At 39.1% G+C, this 13,073-nt stretch overlaps 1 protein-coding gene across 4 annotated transcripts in view; it reads right to left on the bottom strand.

Moving 5' to 3' along the window:
- The window catches only part of SH3D19 (SH3 domain containing 19), an 85,631-nt gene that overhangs the window by 19,602 nt on the left and 52,956 nt on the right, over positions 1-13,073 (bottom strand). For all 4 annotated transcript variants that reach the window (XM_030492245.1, XM_030492242.1, XM_030492244.1 and 1 more), the window contains one exon: positions 3,263-3,370. In XM_030492245.1, coding sequence (XP_030348105.1) covers positions 3,263-3,370 — 108 coding nt within the window. The remainder of the gene's footprint in view (positions 1-3,262; positions 3,371-13,073) is intronic.

Below are 13,073 nucleotides of genomic sequence, written 5' to 3'. Positions count from 1 at the left end.
AGAGAAAAGGGACATGAAAGGAATATTGCAACTCTGAAGTTAACTTCAGGAATACTTCCCATCCTGCATAATGGATCTTCACTTTACACTCAGGACACCAGTAAACTATTCTAGGGTTTCAGGATTTCAGCTGCAATACTTGTTGATATAATATTAGACGAGTAGAAGAGTTTCTACCCTTGGGAATGTCAGACCCATTACGGGATACCCTGAAACACCATCACCATCTCTCAGCCACATTTCTAAACTGGCTCACTTTTTTCAGCTGTCAGCTCCTGGAATATCCTTCAGGCTGGAAAACAGCTGAGGGTTATTTCAAGTAACCCTGAAAGATCAGGAGACTTGGATGGAAGAATCTCCAGAAAGGTAAAGGCAAGAAAAGAAACTGTTGCCTGCTTCAAAAGTCACGGTGGCAGAAAGAAAACGGAGATGGAAGCTCTCTGGTAGTCTTTAAGGAGCTAAGCAAATATAGGAAATGGAAGAGGAAGCAGTACAGCTCTTACTAGGGAAGAGTGATGATGTCTTTAGTCTCAATAAAGAACATAAAAACCTGCTAATTATGTATTATATTGCTTTCAACGTCTCTCCCGTCTCTCCCGCTGAAATCTGGGAAGCACTTAAACAGGTTTTGCCAGTATATTTACCAATCATTTTGTCTTTATATATTAGAACCCTGCCATCTATTTTACAATGTATTTTATACCAAGAATATTAATTTCATACAAAGAACTTCAGCTCTTCTGACTTCCAGTCAGACTTAGCCAGTCTTGGAGTTACGTAAAAATATATGGAGACAGCCTGGACATTTACAGATCGATGACAAAAAAGATTCTATCCAAATGAAAACTTTCAGTTGCTCATTTCATGGAAAGTACTTTCAAAGAAACAACCTGTAGGAAGGAGAAGCGTTGTTTGTTTTTAACATCTCAGTTGCATTATTATGATCTAAAACACTGGTGTGATGTTTAAAAATGGATCAGTTGAAGGATAAATCCCTTATTCTTAGAAGCAAGTCACAGTTACCATGTTGGTTTCCTGCAACCACCTATGACCAAGCACAGGAAAAACAAAACTAGTGCAGTTCATCACTCTTGTAAACTAGTAAGGTGGATGAAAAATAAAACCAATACCTGACAGTAATTGCAAGAGAAATCTTCTCTAATCATACCTTACTGTTCTATAAAAAGCACGAGAGACTTATTCACACCACTTCAAATCTTGATATATACACAGATGGCCTAATTTCCTTGACTTTACTCTTTACGAGACCAAAATTAAAGGAAATAAAGGAAGAAAAAAAACACCCAAGAACTAGAAGGCAGGTGTTATTTTCAGTGATTTCTAAGTGTAATGACTGAAGTGGAAGTTTAATATTTCCTTTCTAATAAAATCTCAACAAAAATGTTAATGCTAAATGAGTGCATTACTGGAGTTCAAATTCTTAAGCATACAGCTCTGTCCCCTTTTTGGTAGTTTTGGGATCTTTCTTTTAGGTTTGCAGTGATTCCTGACAGAATTAATCTCCCTCCACACCCAAGATGGTGAAAGACCCCTTGTACTGAGATTATGAGGCCCTCTTACAAGGTAAATCCTACTGTATCCATCTTATACTTTGGTCCAAATAAGTACAACTTACTTACAACTTACTTTTCTAATTTGTTAACTTTTAACATCTTACATTTCTATTGACATAAGACTACTCCGCTTTCTTAGAACCTGCTTCTGTTCCTCCACATCCCGTTAATCTTCTAGCTACAGCCTCCCATGAAGCAGTCCTTCACATTCCCCTGACAATTGCACTTAAGCACAGTATGGGCGGCAGTCTCCTGTGGAAAGTTCCATTACCACTAGAGAGCAGCAAGGGACCAGTCAGCTACAAGTTCAAAAGAGAATCCAGCTCAGGGAAGGAAATTAATTAAATAAATAAATAACTAAATTGTCAGTTTTTTTCTTCTTTTTCCTTCCTCTCTTCCTCCGCCCCCTCACCCCCCCCCCGGAAATTACACTTTCCTTTTTGGATAAGAATTATATCTTGGGTTCTTTACAGTAGTTTGTAAGTGTATTCTTCCAACTGAAAAAAACTTATGATCAGGTATTAACAGAAAGACTTTTCCTCACAGCTTTACCTTCAGTCTTCTCTGCATTTTCAATCATTTTGAATGTGTTTCTCACATACACAGAGGAAAGGAATTCCTAGTATTTTAGCACTGGGAGGGTGAGGAGGGGGGAAAGGGAACTTGGGAAATAATGAGAGAAAATCTTAGGAGAAAAGCCACCTGGACATCTGGTTGCTACAAACTGGCTCTACATCTAGTCAGTGTAGTAAAACATGATTTTGAAATACGAGTTTTAAGAGCTATCTCGTGACATTTCTCCCTAAGCTTTGAGGATAAAACATAAGGCTAAAGAGAAGCAAGCGTGTACTCTGGCATACAAAGATCAACACAAAGACCTTGTGTCTCTCTGATAAATTTTCACTCTGAGATACTGCCAATGTCATTTGTACAGCCGTAAAGGATTAGAGGTGAAAGGCATTAGGGATACAGTAACTGTCAGAAAACTATAGTCAAGACCTTGACACAAAGTTGAACACATCAGGTTTTTGCATCCAAGTTCTCACATGCCATTTTTATCCCCTCAACTGCTACCAAAACGCTATTGCTTAAATGGTCACAGATTTCAAATTTAACAAGGGCCAAGGGAACATTTTGATGTAATCTGTGAAAATTATCCTTACATCCCAACTAAGCTGTGTTTGAAGCAAAGTTTAATACACTAATGTTCCTTTGACAAGCGAGGACCCTGTTCTCAGGAAGGTCGGGAGCAGCAGTCAAAGGTTCTCAGCAGACGTCAGAAGTGAATTTGACCAAAGGTACAACTCAGTGATATGGTTTAGACGACAAAACAAGCTTGCTTCTGCTGAAAAGGGTCTCCTCCAGCTCTTCCCTGCTGCTTTCCTTAGAAGTCCCCACTGCTTCACTTCTGATATGCATTAGCTCCATAAGGTGCAAGGGACATCAGACGCAGTGCAGAGCAGGGAGACAGACGAGATAGCTGGAGGCAGGGAGAGGGGAACATGACTCTCAGCTATTTCTCCTTCCCACCACAGCCCTTAGGTTGGCTCCTCTGTCTTGTCAAACTGTACCACACAATTCCTTTGGTAGCTAATACAGCTAATAAGCAGCAACGCAACTAGTAAACAGTAAATCCCAGTTAAAATGGTTTTCTGAGATTTCTTAGACAGTTTGAGAGAAGAACTTACACTTCCCGGGTTTAGCTGGGATTCGGATCACAGTGGGTTTCCGGGCTAAAGCTGGTTGAACAGTTTGTTCCTTTGCAGGTTCACTTTTGGTGAGGAACTGAAATGGATCTAAAAGGAAAGAAACAAAAACACACACCCCCCATTTAATATTTATCTGTTCAACAAAATCTCACTGGGTATTGCTTTCGTTATTGAGGACTTATATATTTCACACACAAGAAAGTGATAATAATAAAATACCCAGGCTGATGCAAATAAGAGTACTCAGCTTTTCGCAAATAACATGTCTTTTCTGTACATCTGCATTCATAGTTGACACATAAACATGCTCCAGATGCTTTCCGGGATTATATAAGCCACTGAACAAGAGGAACTGCATTGCTTCATAATAGGGACCTGAAATCAGGATGGCTTTAGGGAAATGTTTTCAAAGCAGTTGCTCTAATATGCAAACATAGCTGTGAACAAATTCACTAAAAAGTTTTAATCAATAAAAATCTTGCCAAAGCTAAACAGTCAGCACTGCAGCAGAAAAAATGCCTACAGAAACAAAACAAAGCAAACCAAAACATTTAAATATTACTGATTACAAAATGCCTTTGCTGTAGAACAACTAATTCCCTGGAAGATTCTGCATAATACTGTTGATTATAAACCTGGCGTCAAGCAGGAGACTGGTTCAGACCAAGGACTGGGAGCCATGCCTGAGCTCTGCCCCTGCCTGTATCACTCATTCCTCTACAAGCCTGTCCAGTCATTCCATCAGTAAGACAGGAGCAATGTTTTCTATGCTTCATAAACTTAAGCACTGGTCTCTTATTAATAGGCATGGGAACATATGTGCATGTAGAAGGCAGCTGTAGAAATACTTGTACATAAATGAAATCGAAATCAATGGCTTCTTTTCTGAAGTACACCTTCACATCAAAGAGCAATACTTCCTTTATACCTCTTCTCCATTGTTAACTGCCACCTTTTTCTCTGACGTTACCAAAAACTGTAGTAAAAAGGCAACGTTTTACAGAATTGTAAATATGTGAAGTAGAAACTGGAGAAGGATGCCAGATAATAAATTCTCCATGACACATATTCATAGCCCCAACAACTGAGTTTGATCTCCTCTGGTGGCCTTTTAAGATGTGCAGCTCAATGAGATGTTATTTATGGAGTGTCAGAGTCTCAGAGAGGAGGTATGCTGGGTATCTCTTTAAATTCTTCAGGACTTTCTATAAAAACATACCCTTTCTTCAAAGTACTACCACACTTTTTGATAAATTTGGAAGTCCTATATTTGATACAATTTTATCTTTAACACAAAACCTCCAATTTTAAAAATTATGTAATACAATATCATGATTTCTTACAGATCAACACAAAGACCTTGTGGCTCTCTGATAAATTTCCACTCTGAGATACTGTTGGTGTCATCTGTAAAGCCGTAAAGCATTAGAGGTGAAAGGGATTAGGGATATGGTAACTGTCAGAAAACTGTAGTAAAGACCTTGACACAAGACGGAACACATCAGGTTTTTGCGTCCAAGTGGATACTTGGATAATATAACACCAAAAATAACCAAAAATAGGCCCAAAGTAATTTCACAGAGAGAAAACATGGTGTCATATTGAACTGCTGAATTACACACTGTAATGGACTGTCCTCCCCCCCTCCCGCCCCCAACTTGGCAGTCACAGCTCCCCCAGCCACTGCTGCCACTTATTTTTGCAGCCCCTTCTGTCCATGCCCCCAGCCCTCCCTACTACCAGCATGCAGTGTAGCAACAGCAGGGACAACATCCTGCACGGCCCGTGCATGCTCAACCCTGCTCAGATGTCCACCTCCCACTAGCCCCTCGCTAAAGGCTCTCTTTGTAGGTATATCCATCACATATAGGTGTGCCATGGGGGTTTGTGCCATGGTCTTTTTCAAAGTCAAGACATTTACCTGCCTATAGGTTCCCCAGAAATCTGCCTGGGTACCTTCATGTCACATTTTAATCACTAATCAAAGCACATCAATTCCTTCTGTCAAGCTGTGTGTACAACAGCTTCAAGCTTACAGTTCAGATCACAGAATCACAGTTGAAAGAGACCTTAAAAGGAAATTTAGTTCCAATTCCCCTGTCATGGGCAGGGACATCTTCCACTAGCCCAGGTTGCTCAAAGCCTCATCCAACCTGGCCTTGAGTCATCCAAACTGGCTTTGAAAGGCCAACGATTTGTCTACACCTAAAGGTATATAGATTATAGTTAACAGTAAGCTCTTACCATCCAGACAGAAGATAGCTCCATTGCATTGTCCCCAAAGACACTGGCACATCGAGAAACCAGGCCCAGGCAACCCACAATATTTTAGGAGGTAAGGGTATAACTAACACCTTAAGTTACGGATTAGCACTAGTCCGTACAAGGTTTAGGCCTCTTCAATGAAAGCTGCACCAGAGCAAGGGTTTTTCTAGAGGATTTGAAAACACAGACCACAAGAGGGGTGCACACATTCTGGCAGTATGGTCATTACAAGAAACAAAAATCCCACTCTTGGAACAAGCCTGCAGTTGTAATTTTCCTTTTCTCCTTTACCCCTATGTCTGCTAGCTACAGTTCTAACATATGAATTGCATTAAGAAAGATTTACCTAATCTAAACTCTTATGCTGGTGTTCAGAGTGACTTTAGTGCAGCTGAAAATAGAAAACTTGAACCTGGGCTTTCTGCTCTCTTTCAATTATCTGGCATCTTATGACAGATATAAGGAGTGACCCTGGTGAGGCAGCAGGGCAGTGGGGCCTCAGTGCAGCACTGGCCCATTGGGAAGCTGGAGCCACATGGTGAGGAGTGGAAATGTGAGCAGGGCTAAGTCACGGGCTCCTTGCTTGAAACAGCAGACCATAGCGAACATGCGGGCACACACAGCACCTCTCAAGGTCAGGTTCTGCAGATGTTGAGGAAGTTCTGCATGAAGAATGAGGAAACAATTTTCCAAAGCCTCCATCTTATAAAAATATAGACATTGTGAGACCAAGTGGAAATGCTCTAAACACACAAAATAATCAATCACAGATCTGTATTCCTGTAAATTTACAGGAGATTTAAAATTGTACAAAATTACTGTTTGTCAGCTGTTAATCATTGCTACGCATAGAAATGATTTTCTTGACCATTCAACCATTGGCAGAGGTCTCTACATCAATAAATCTGAGAAGTAATTTTTAAGTCTGAGAAAAGTTATTTCTAAGGCTGAGAAAACCACTCAATGAACCTTAGTTTTCCACTCATTATCCTATGTTCAATTATACTGTTGTCACCTCATAATTAGTTTAAAACTCATTACCTTGTTTGTGTTATTCCATTCCCCAGTGCTGGGTTTGCAGCAGGAATTGGCTGAGTAAACAACTGTGCTGCTTTGTGCAATGGGACTGACAACATATCAAATTTTTACGTTGTTTAACAACAATTGGGCATCGTTTGAGCATAATTCACGGAGGTGTGAAAACAGAATTGTTAATATACTCATTTAAAGCTTCTCAGCTCAAGGAAATTAATCTGCAAGGCATTCTTCATAACACATATCAACAGACTTCTATTGATTTTTTCTTTTTTATTAAACTTTTTCAATGATGCTTAAAGCCTGTGTCTTCCTTAGTCTCACTTTTCTACAGCTTCTGTTTCAAAGGTTTATGTGATAACATATATTGCTGTGCTTGTTCACAGGAAAGACAAATTAAAGCTGTGTATTAAAATACACTGAATATACACTGAATATAATCTCTTTCTTTTACCAGTTTAGGAGAGACAGCTTCCCCCCTTCCCCCCCAATCTCATTTACAATCCTTGTTTAAAATAAAACACTGTGAGGTTACAGAGCAAACACAAGGTTTTTCCCATGTGAGCAGGACAGATGGGTATCTTTCTGAAACATTTATTGGTAGTCTTTAAGTAAATGGTAATAAGACAGTAACGGATACCTCAGCAGCCATAAGGGGAATCTCCAAACAAATCATATGTGGAAAGCTAAAAGCATAGAATAGTAATATCTGCTGTGAAGAAGCTTAGTCCAGCCAGAAGTACTCTCAGTACACGAGAACTACATAGTATGAAAGGTGTTGATGCTAACATTACAACACTTGCCACTACAGAAGTATGCAACTGTGTCTACTTTCAATGTTTAATTAAAAAACCTAAATCAGATGTTAAAGGCAAGGCTCACACATTCTCTTCACACAGAACACTATTGTTATTGAGGTCTTCCAGGAACAGATATTAGAGCCAAACGTCATCAAGAAATAGTTTTATTAAAACCTAGCCCCATGAAACCATTCTGGTGTCTGTGAAAGCATAATTAACCTGTACTTGGAGGAAGATTTTCAACAGGCCCCTCCTAGTAATATAGCTGGAGATTCAATGGAAACCTGACAGATAACATCCCAAAGAGGAATGGGGGTGAAGCACCATGAAATGCTACAACCAGAAACCTGATGTTCACTCAGACATTCTAAATCGCAACCTATTCACAACTATAAATAGATGTACTAGATAGGTATCCTACCTAAATTCCAGCATCAGTAATTTTCTCAATCTCGGTTTTCCCCAGTATTTTCATCACCAAAATTAACAGTTCACTGTCCTTAGAGATTGTATTTCTGATGAGATGGAATAATATGGACTACAACACCTTTCTAAAATATGCGATTTGCAGCTCCCTCTGCAAATCATGGAAAATTGCCATGATCTGGTCACAATCTTTTAATAAACTGTGAAATTAAAAAGAAAAGGGGGGGGGGGGAGGGAAGGGGAAGAGAGAAAAGAAATAAGATATGAGATGCAGGCTCTTTCAGGATGCAATCTGTACATAACCTGAAAGTAAGCTGAGGTGAAACTCAGGCTTCTCAGCATTGTCCTAACGCTAGGAGAGTAGACCAAGCCACTCAAATAAAAGGAATACAGTATTCAGAAGTAGTCTTAGTATGGCTTCAGACTTAAAACTGGAAAAGGGACAAGCAAATCTGCTATCATAGCATTCTAAGATTTCCTTCTCCCCAGTCTACACAGAGGTTTTTAATGACTAGCCCAGTTATTCTGGTAGAGGCTATGATGACTCTGTGGTTCTGCTTCATTCAAAGATTCATCAGGCCAAGGTAATTTGCTTTACCTGATATGGCACTTTTAGTCAAACAGGTACTTGAGTGGGCTGGTAAAAATCTCTCTATGTAATAACCTTTACATATAAGTAGCTTTTCCAATGTCATTGCCAAAGCATTAGTTTTTATTTCTGCACCTGCTTTTGCTGTTTTATCAAAAGCACCAGAGCAAGCACACAGTAATTTCAGAAAGTTTGATCTTGAGGATTATCTTTCCTCCGAGAAACATTATGTCCAGGTGCCAAAACAGAAATTTCAAACTTCTTAAAAAATCTTGTTAATATGCGAGAAGAGTTGTGCAAAGATTTCAGGAGAGGAATAATTTATCCAGCAATATTTATTGCTGTTCAGAGCAAACAAAACATAGTGAACTACTTGCATAGGTTTTAGGCATTGCTCCCTGTTCAGTGCTGATGTGTGATGGATCACCAAAAGGCGGCGTAACTCAAGGCCAGTGATCACTAATTTTGAGGAACAAGTCCAACCGAAAGAATAAATGATGTTTACAGGATACACATGGAGTTTGCGGTAGGGGCCTAGCCATCAGTACAACAAAAGTGCACAAAGTCAAGGAATTATGTAGAGTTTGATGTTCTCTGGAAAGTATAGGGGAAAAAAAATGCTGACAGATGAAACAGAAGATCCAACCTAAATGTACTTGTTGAAAATGCAAGGTGTCCTTAACTGAGCAATGAAATATCTTATCCACAGTGTTAGAAAGTTGGAGAGCAGATAAAATAAAATCTACTACTTGAATAGCATAATTTCTTGGGCTATTGTAACACTTAATGGCAATACAAGCATTTATGGTGTGGAAAACTACAGTACTACATCGTACACAGAGACAGATATAAATGGACCTTTTCCGAGCTTTCAGCACTTCTCTCTGAAAGCGCGGGATTGCCCACACTTATTATCTGTGTGTATCTACAAGTACAACTGTTTGGGTCATTGCTAGCTTGTCTGTAGTAGTAAAAGTGATCGTAATTACACTGCCTTCGGCACAAAATGACTGCGTACAGCAGCATGAGCTATTATGTGAGAATTTGGAGGCTGTTCCTACATCATTAATCTGTTTTGCTGGTTAAAGTAAGACTAGGATAGTTTAGATTGCAAGAGCCTTTGGGAGGTCTCTAATCCAACCTCCTGCCCAGAACAGGTCAGCCATGAGGTCACGTTGTTAGAAATGGGTTGCATAACCCACCCTAACTTCAAAAACTGAATGCCAGAGGGTATTTGGACATACAGTGGGTGATGAAAAAACAACCCCCCAAATTGCCCTAGAGATTAAGAAACACAGCCTTATCTATTCTTGCCAGGTGAATGAATGCTTGTTCATTGGCAAGAGATTCAAGTGCCCCAAACAGGCAAGCTGGAAATCTCCAAAGCTGAGGACTGGTGACTGAAAGCAGTAAGGCACACACAATCTTTTTAATGAAAATGTGAAGGGCAAGGGAATTTATAATGTTGTTTAAAATATTTAGCTTCTTGCAAGAATCTCACATGCTTTCAGCAAAGGAAAAAAAACTATAAACACTTCTTTTAAATAAGCATTTTGTTTTTCTTTGACAATCTTTCTGATCAAAGGATATCTGCTGTTTTAAGTGTTATTGTAAAATAAACAGATTTAATCATCAGAGAAGACAATTATTATTAAGAACATTATTACTTGTGTATTACCACTCAACAGCATCTATTGACATGGAACTCAAAAGCAAATTCATTTGCATTTGACAACCTAAAGGGCTCTTCATCTATTACGTAGGTATGATTTAAAAAACCTTATTTGTTTCCTGAAACTAAATATAGGGCTCTCTCCTGTGCTAACAGTGGAATCATAAGCTCTATGAAGGCTCCAATTTCTGTTTACTAAGCAAATATCTGTAGCAGCTGAAGAATTAATGGCTATTGTTACCACTTCTGCTGGAGATGGCCAACTTTGCAGCAAAACCAACAGGACACAGCACAGACCCACCCCACAGTGTGTCTTCAGGTAAATCTGTTTTTTTCAAGTGTTTAAGCCAAATGGCAGATTAAAATGGATGAGATAGTTTACTCTTTCTTGGGGATGCTACTTTTGACAGTAAATAAAAAAGGAGACAGGTAACTTTAAAATAACCCCAACAAGAGCAATTGGAAGTAACACAGCAGAACCCTAAGAAAAGCTGCATTATTTTGGAGATATGTCTGGACTAATCTACAAGTTAGAGCTATTTCAGTTCTTTTTTCTTTTCCTTCCTGAGGAAGCAATTAAAAACAAGCAGCTGGGCAATATCCCCACAGCAGACAACTTTAGAGTTACTCAAACAGCAGTTTTTCTGAATTGACTACAATGTCACACAAATTCCACCATTCATAGAATCATAGAATCATAGAATAGTTGCCACAAGAAGGAACAATACATTGAAATGGAGCGCAGCTCTAGTCTGGTTGAAGTTTATTTTCTTCTCACTGTATAGGCAGAAATGAACTTTTAAACTGCGACAAAGTAGACAGAGACAAAAAAAGTTAAAAAAGGCAGTAGTTGTATTACTGTTAGAATCGAAATACACGGATATAATGAAGATAGCTAGAGAGAGCTGTCTCCTGCTGGTAAGGTAAGGCTCTCTCTGAACTACCTTTGGTTTAAATTGAGTTCTGCTATACCAGGCATAGAGCAATCAGTGAATTATATGCTCTTTTAAAGAGAGAGAGAGAAGATGAGACAGAAGAATAACTCTTCACAAAAAGGAATGAAAACATTCTAGCACGATCACCTCCAGGCTTTAATTTAAATGTGTGTTTTAAATGCATTATTATCTTATTTTCTTTATACAAAATAGACATTATGAGAACATTTAGCAAACATGCACACTGTATGCTTTAACACAGCAACTAATACAAGTTATGGGTAAAATCATGCATCTTCTGAAGCCACGGAATTTACACTCAGTTCAACTTGCACTAGGATTTTATTTCCAAGCCTTTGTAAAAACAAATTAGTGAGAACAGAGCCCACCTGACAGATTACCAAAACTTTTAACCTTCAGGAGCTGCACAAATCCCTGTTATCAGCTATAAGAGAAATGTAAAAATACCCCAGATGATCCAAATACCACAACTGTCATCAAAGCATTAGCACCTCAAGATTTACAGTCCCAAACAGATGCCTTCACGTTCTAAATAACTGACTTGGAGTAATTTTGTTGGGATACAAATGGCTTTGAACATTATCCCTAGCCTCTGAGCCCAAAATTATGGCACCTAAAACTGGCATCGTTTTGGCTGCTGATGAAAGCAGCAGTTCTACAGATCTGTCATTCCTGACTTCTTCCTGGCACTTCCCTTGGGCCATCATCAGATACATGAGTTGGATTCAAGGTTCTGCCACAGCTCACTTCTAAATCTCAGAGCTGTTGAGCTTCCAAAGCTCCCACAGACTTCAGCTGGCAGAGTGGATGCCGAAAGCTTTGAAAGGGATTTCAGTACCCAGAGTCTCTATTTGCACCAGAATGGTTCCCCCTCTCCATATGGGTCAGACAAAGATAAAATCATTAACGTTTGGATAAGGGTGAGTACTAACAGCTGTGCTGTTGGAGATGCTGTCAAACACTGAGGAAACCTATGTGATTGCCTGAGGTAAACTTGGAAGAAAATCATCCAGGAGCTTTGGTAGTTAAACTACCAGTTAAACACAGACAACTGGTGAAACTATAAACCGTTTTGTTACCAACATTGTTGATCTTAGCACATATATAATATTCAAATATCTTTCACTACTGTGAAGATGATAGCATTCTGTTAGAGGAAGCTGATGCCTTATGTCAGTTAACTAAATTGCTGTGAGGACTCTGAATTTGTTTTGCCTGTTTCACCTTTGCATTCACATGCTCACTTCAACTTCTGCACCCTCCTCATCATCAACTGCACCTTCTTACTTTTGCATCAGGCATTAGCAGCAGCAATGATTGATCCATCCAGTTCTATTTACATTACTCTAAGTACCAGATGTGTTTGTGCTGTATCAGAAAAAAGTTAAGTTTTGTGAATGCTGTAATCTGTAAGGTAACAAACACTGCTCTTTGACAAACAAGCTGTTGGTGCTCAGTTTCAAACACCGCTGCATAAAAGCTTCCTTCCTTTCCTAGGGTTGCCATAACAACAAGCAGAGCACTGTCATTTTGCTAAGTGATGACAATGACAAATATGTAAGAAATGCAAAGGTCTGGTGAACTGGGAGCAAGATTAGAGCTTCTCTTCCTGCCTTTACAAAACATTTTACTATGGATTCATCTTGCAAGTCCTAAGCTGTTCCTATGGGAACATGCGAAAGTGCTCCGCATTGCCTCATTTTTCAGAAAGCTAGTGTTCTTCTTGTGAATGATTTGTCACGACATAGCACAGCATTAGTAATCAGGAGTACAGGATATGATCTTGAACTCACAAATGCCTCCAAACTCTGGAAGGAATCCTAATTTTACAGTGTAATAAAGGGATAATGCTGTCAGACATTTCTCTCTTTAGTAGGTAAGAAGATGTCATTTTATTGAATTAATAAAATCATGGAGAGGTGACTCAAGTAGTCAGGAAACTATTATCTGAATAATTCTTCTGTAACCATGAGAATGGAAAGTATTTTCTTCTTTAATAAAGCACAACACCTAGGACACCAACCAGAAAGATGAAAACTGACATTCT

This window comes from Strigops habroptila, chromosome 7, assembly GCF_004027225.2.
Source record: "Strigops habroptila isolate Jane chromosome 7, bStrHab1.2.pri, whole genome shotgun sequence".
NCBI lineage: Eukaryota > Metazoa > Chordata > Aves > Psittaciformes > Psittacidae > Strigops > Strigops habroptila.
Note: the sequence above shows the minus strand (reverse complement) of the source record. Positions and strands in the feature narration are given on the sequence as shown.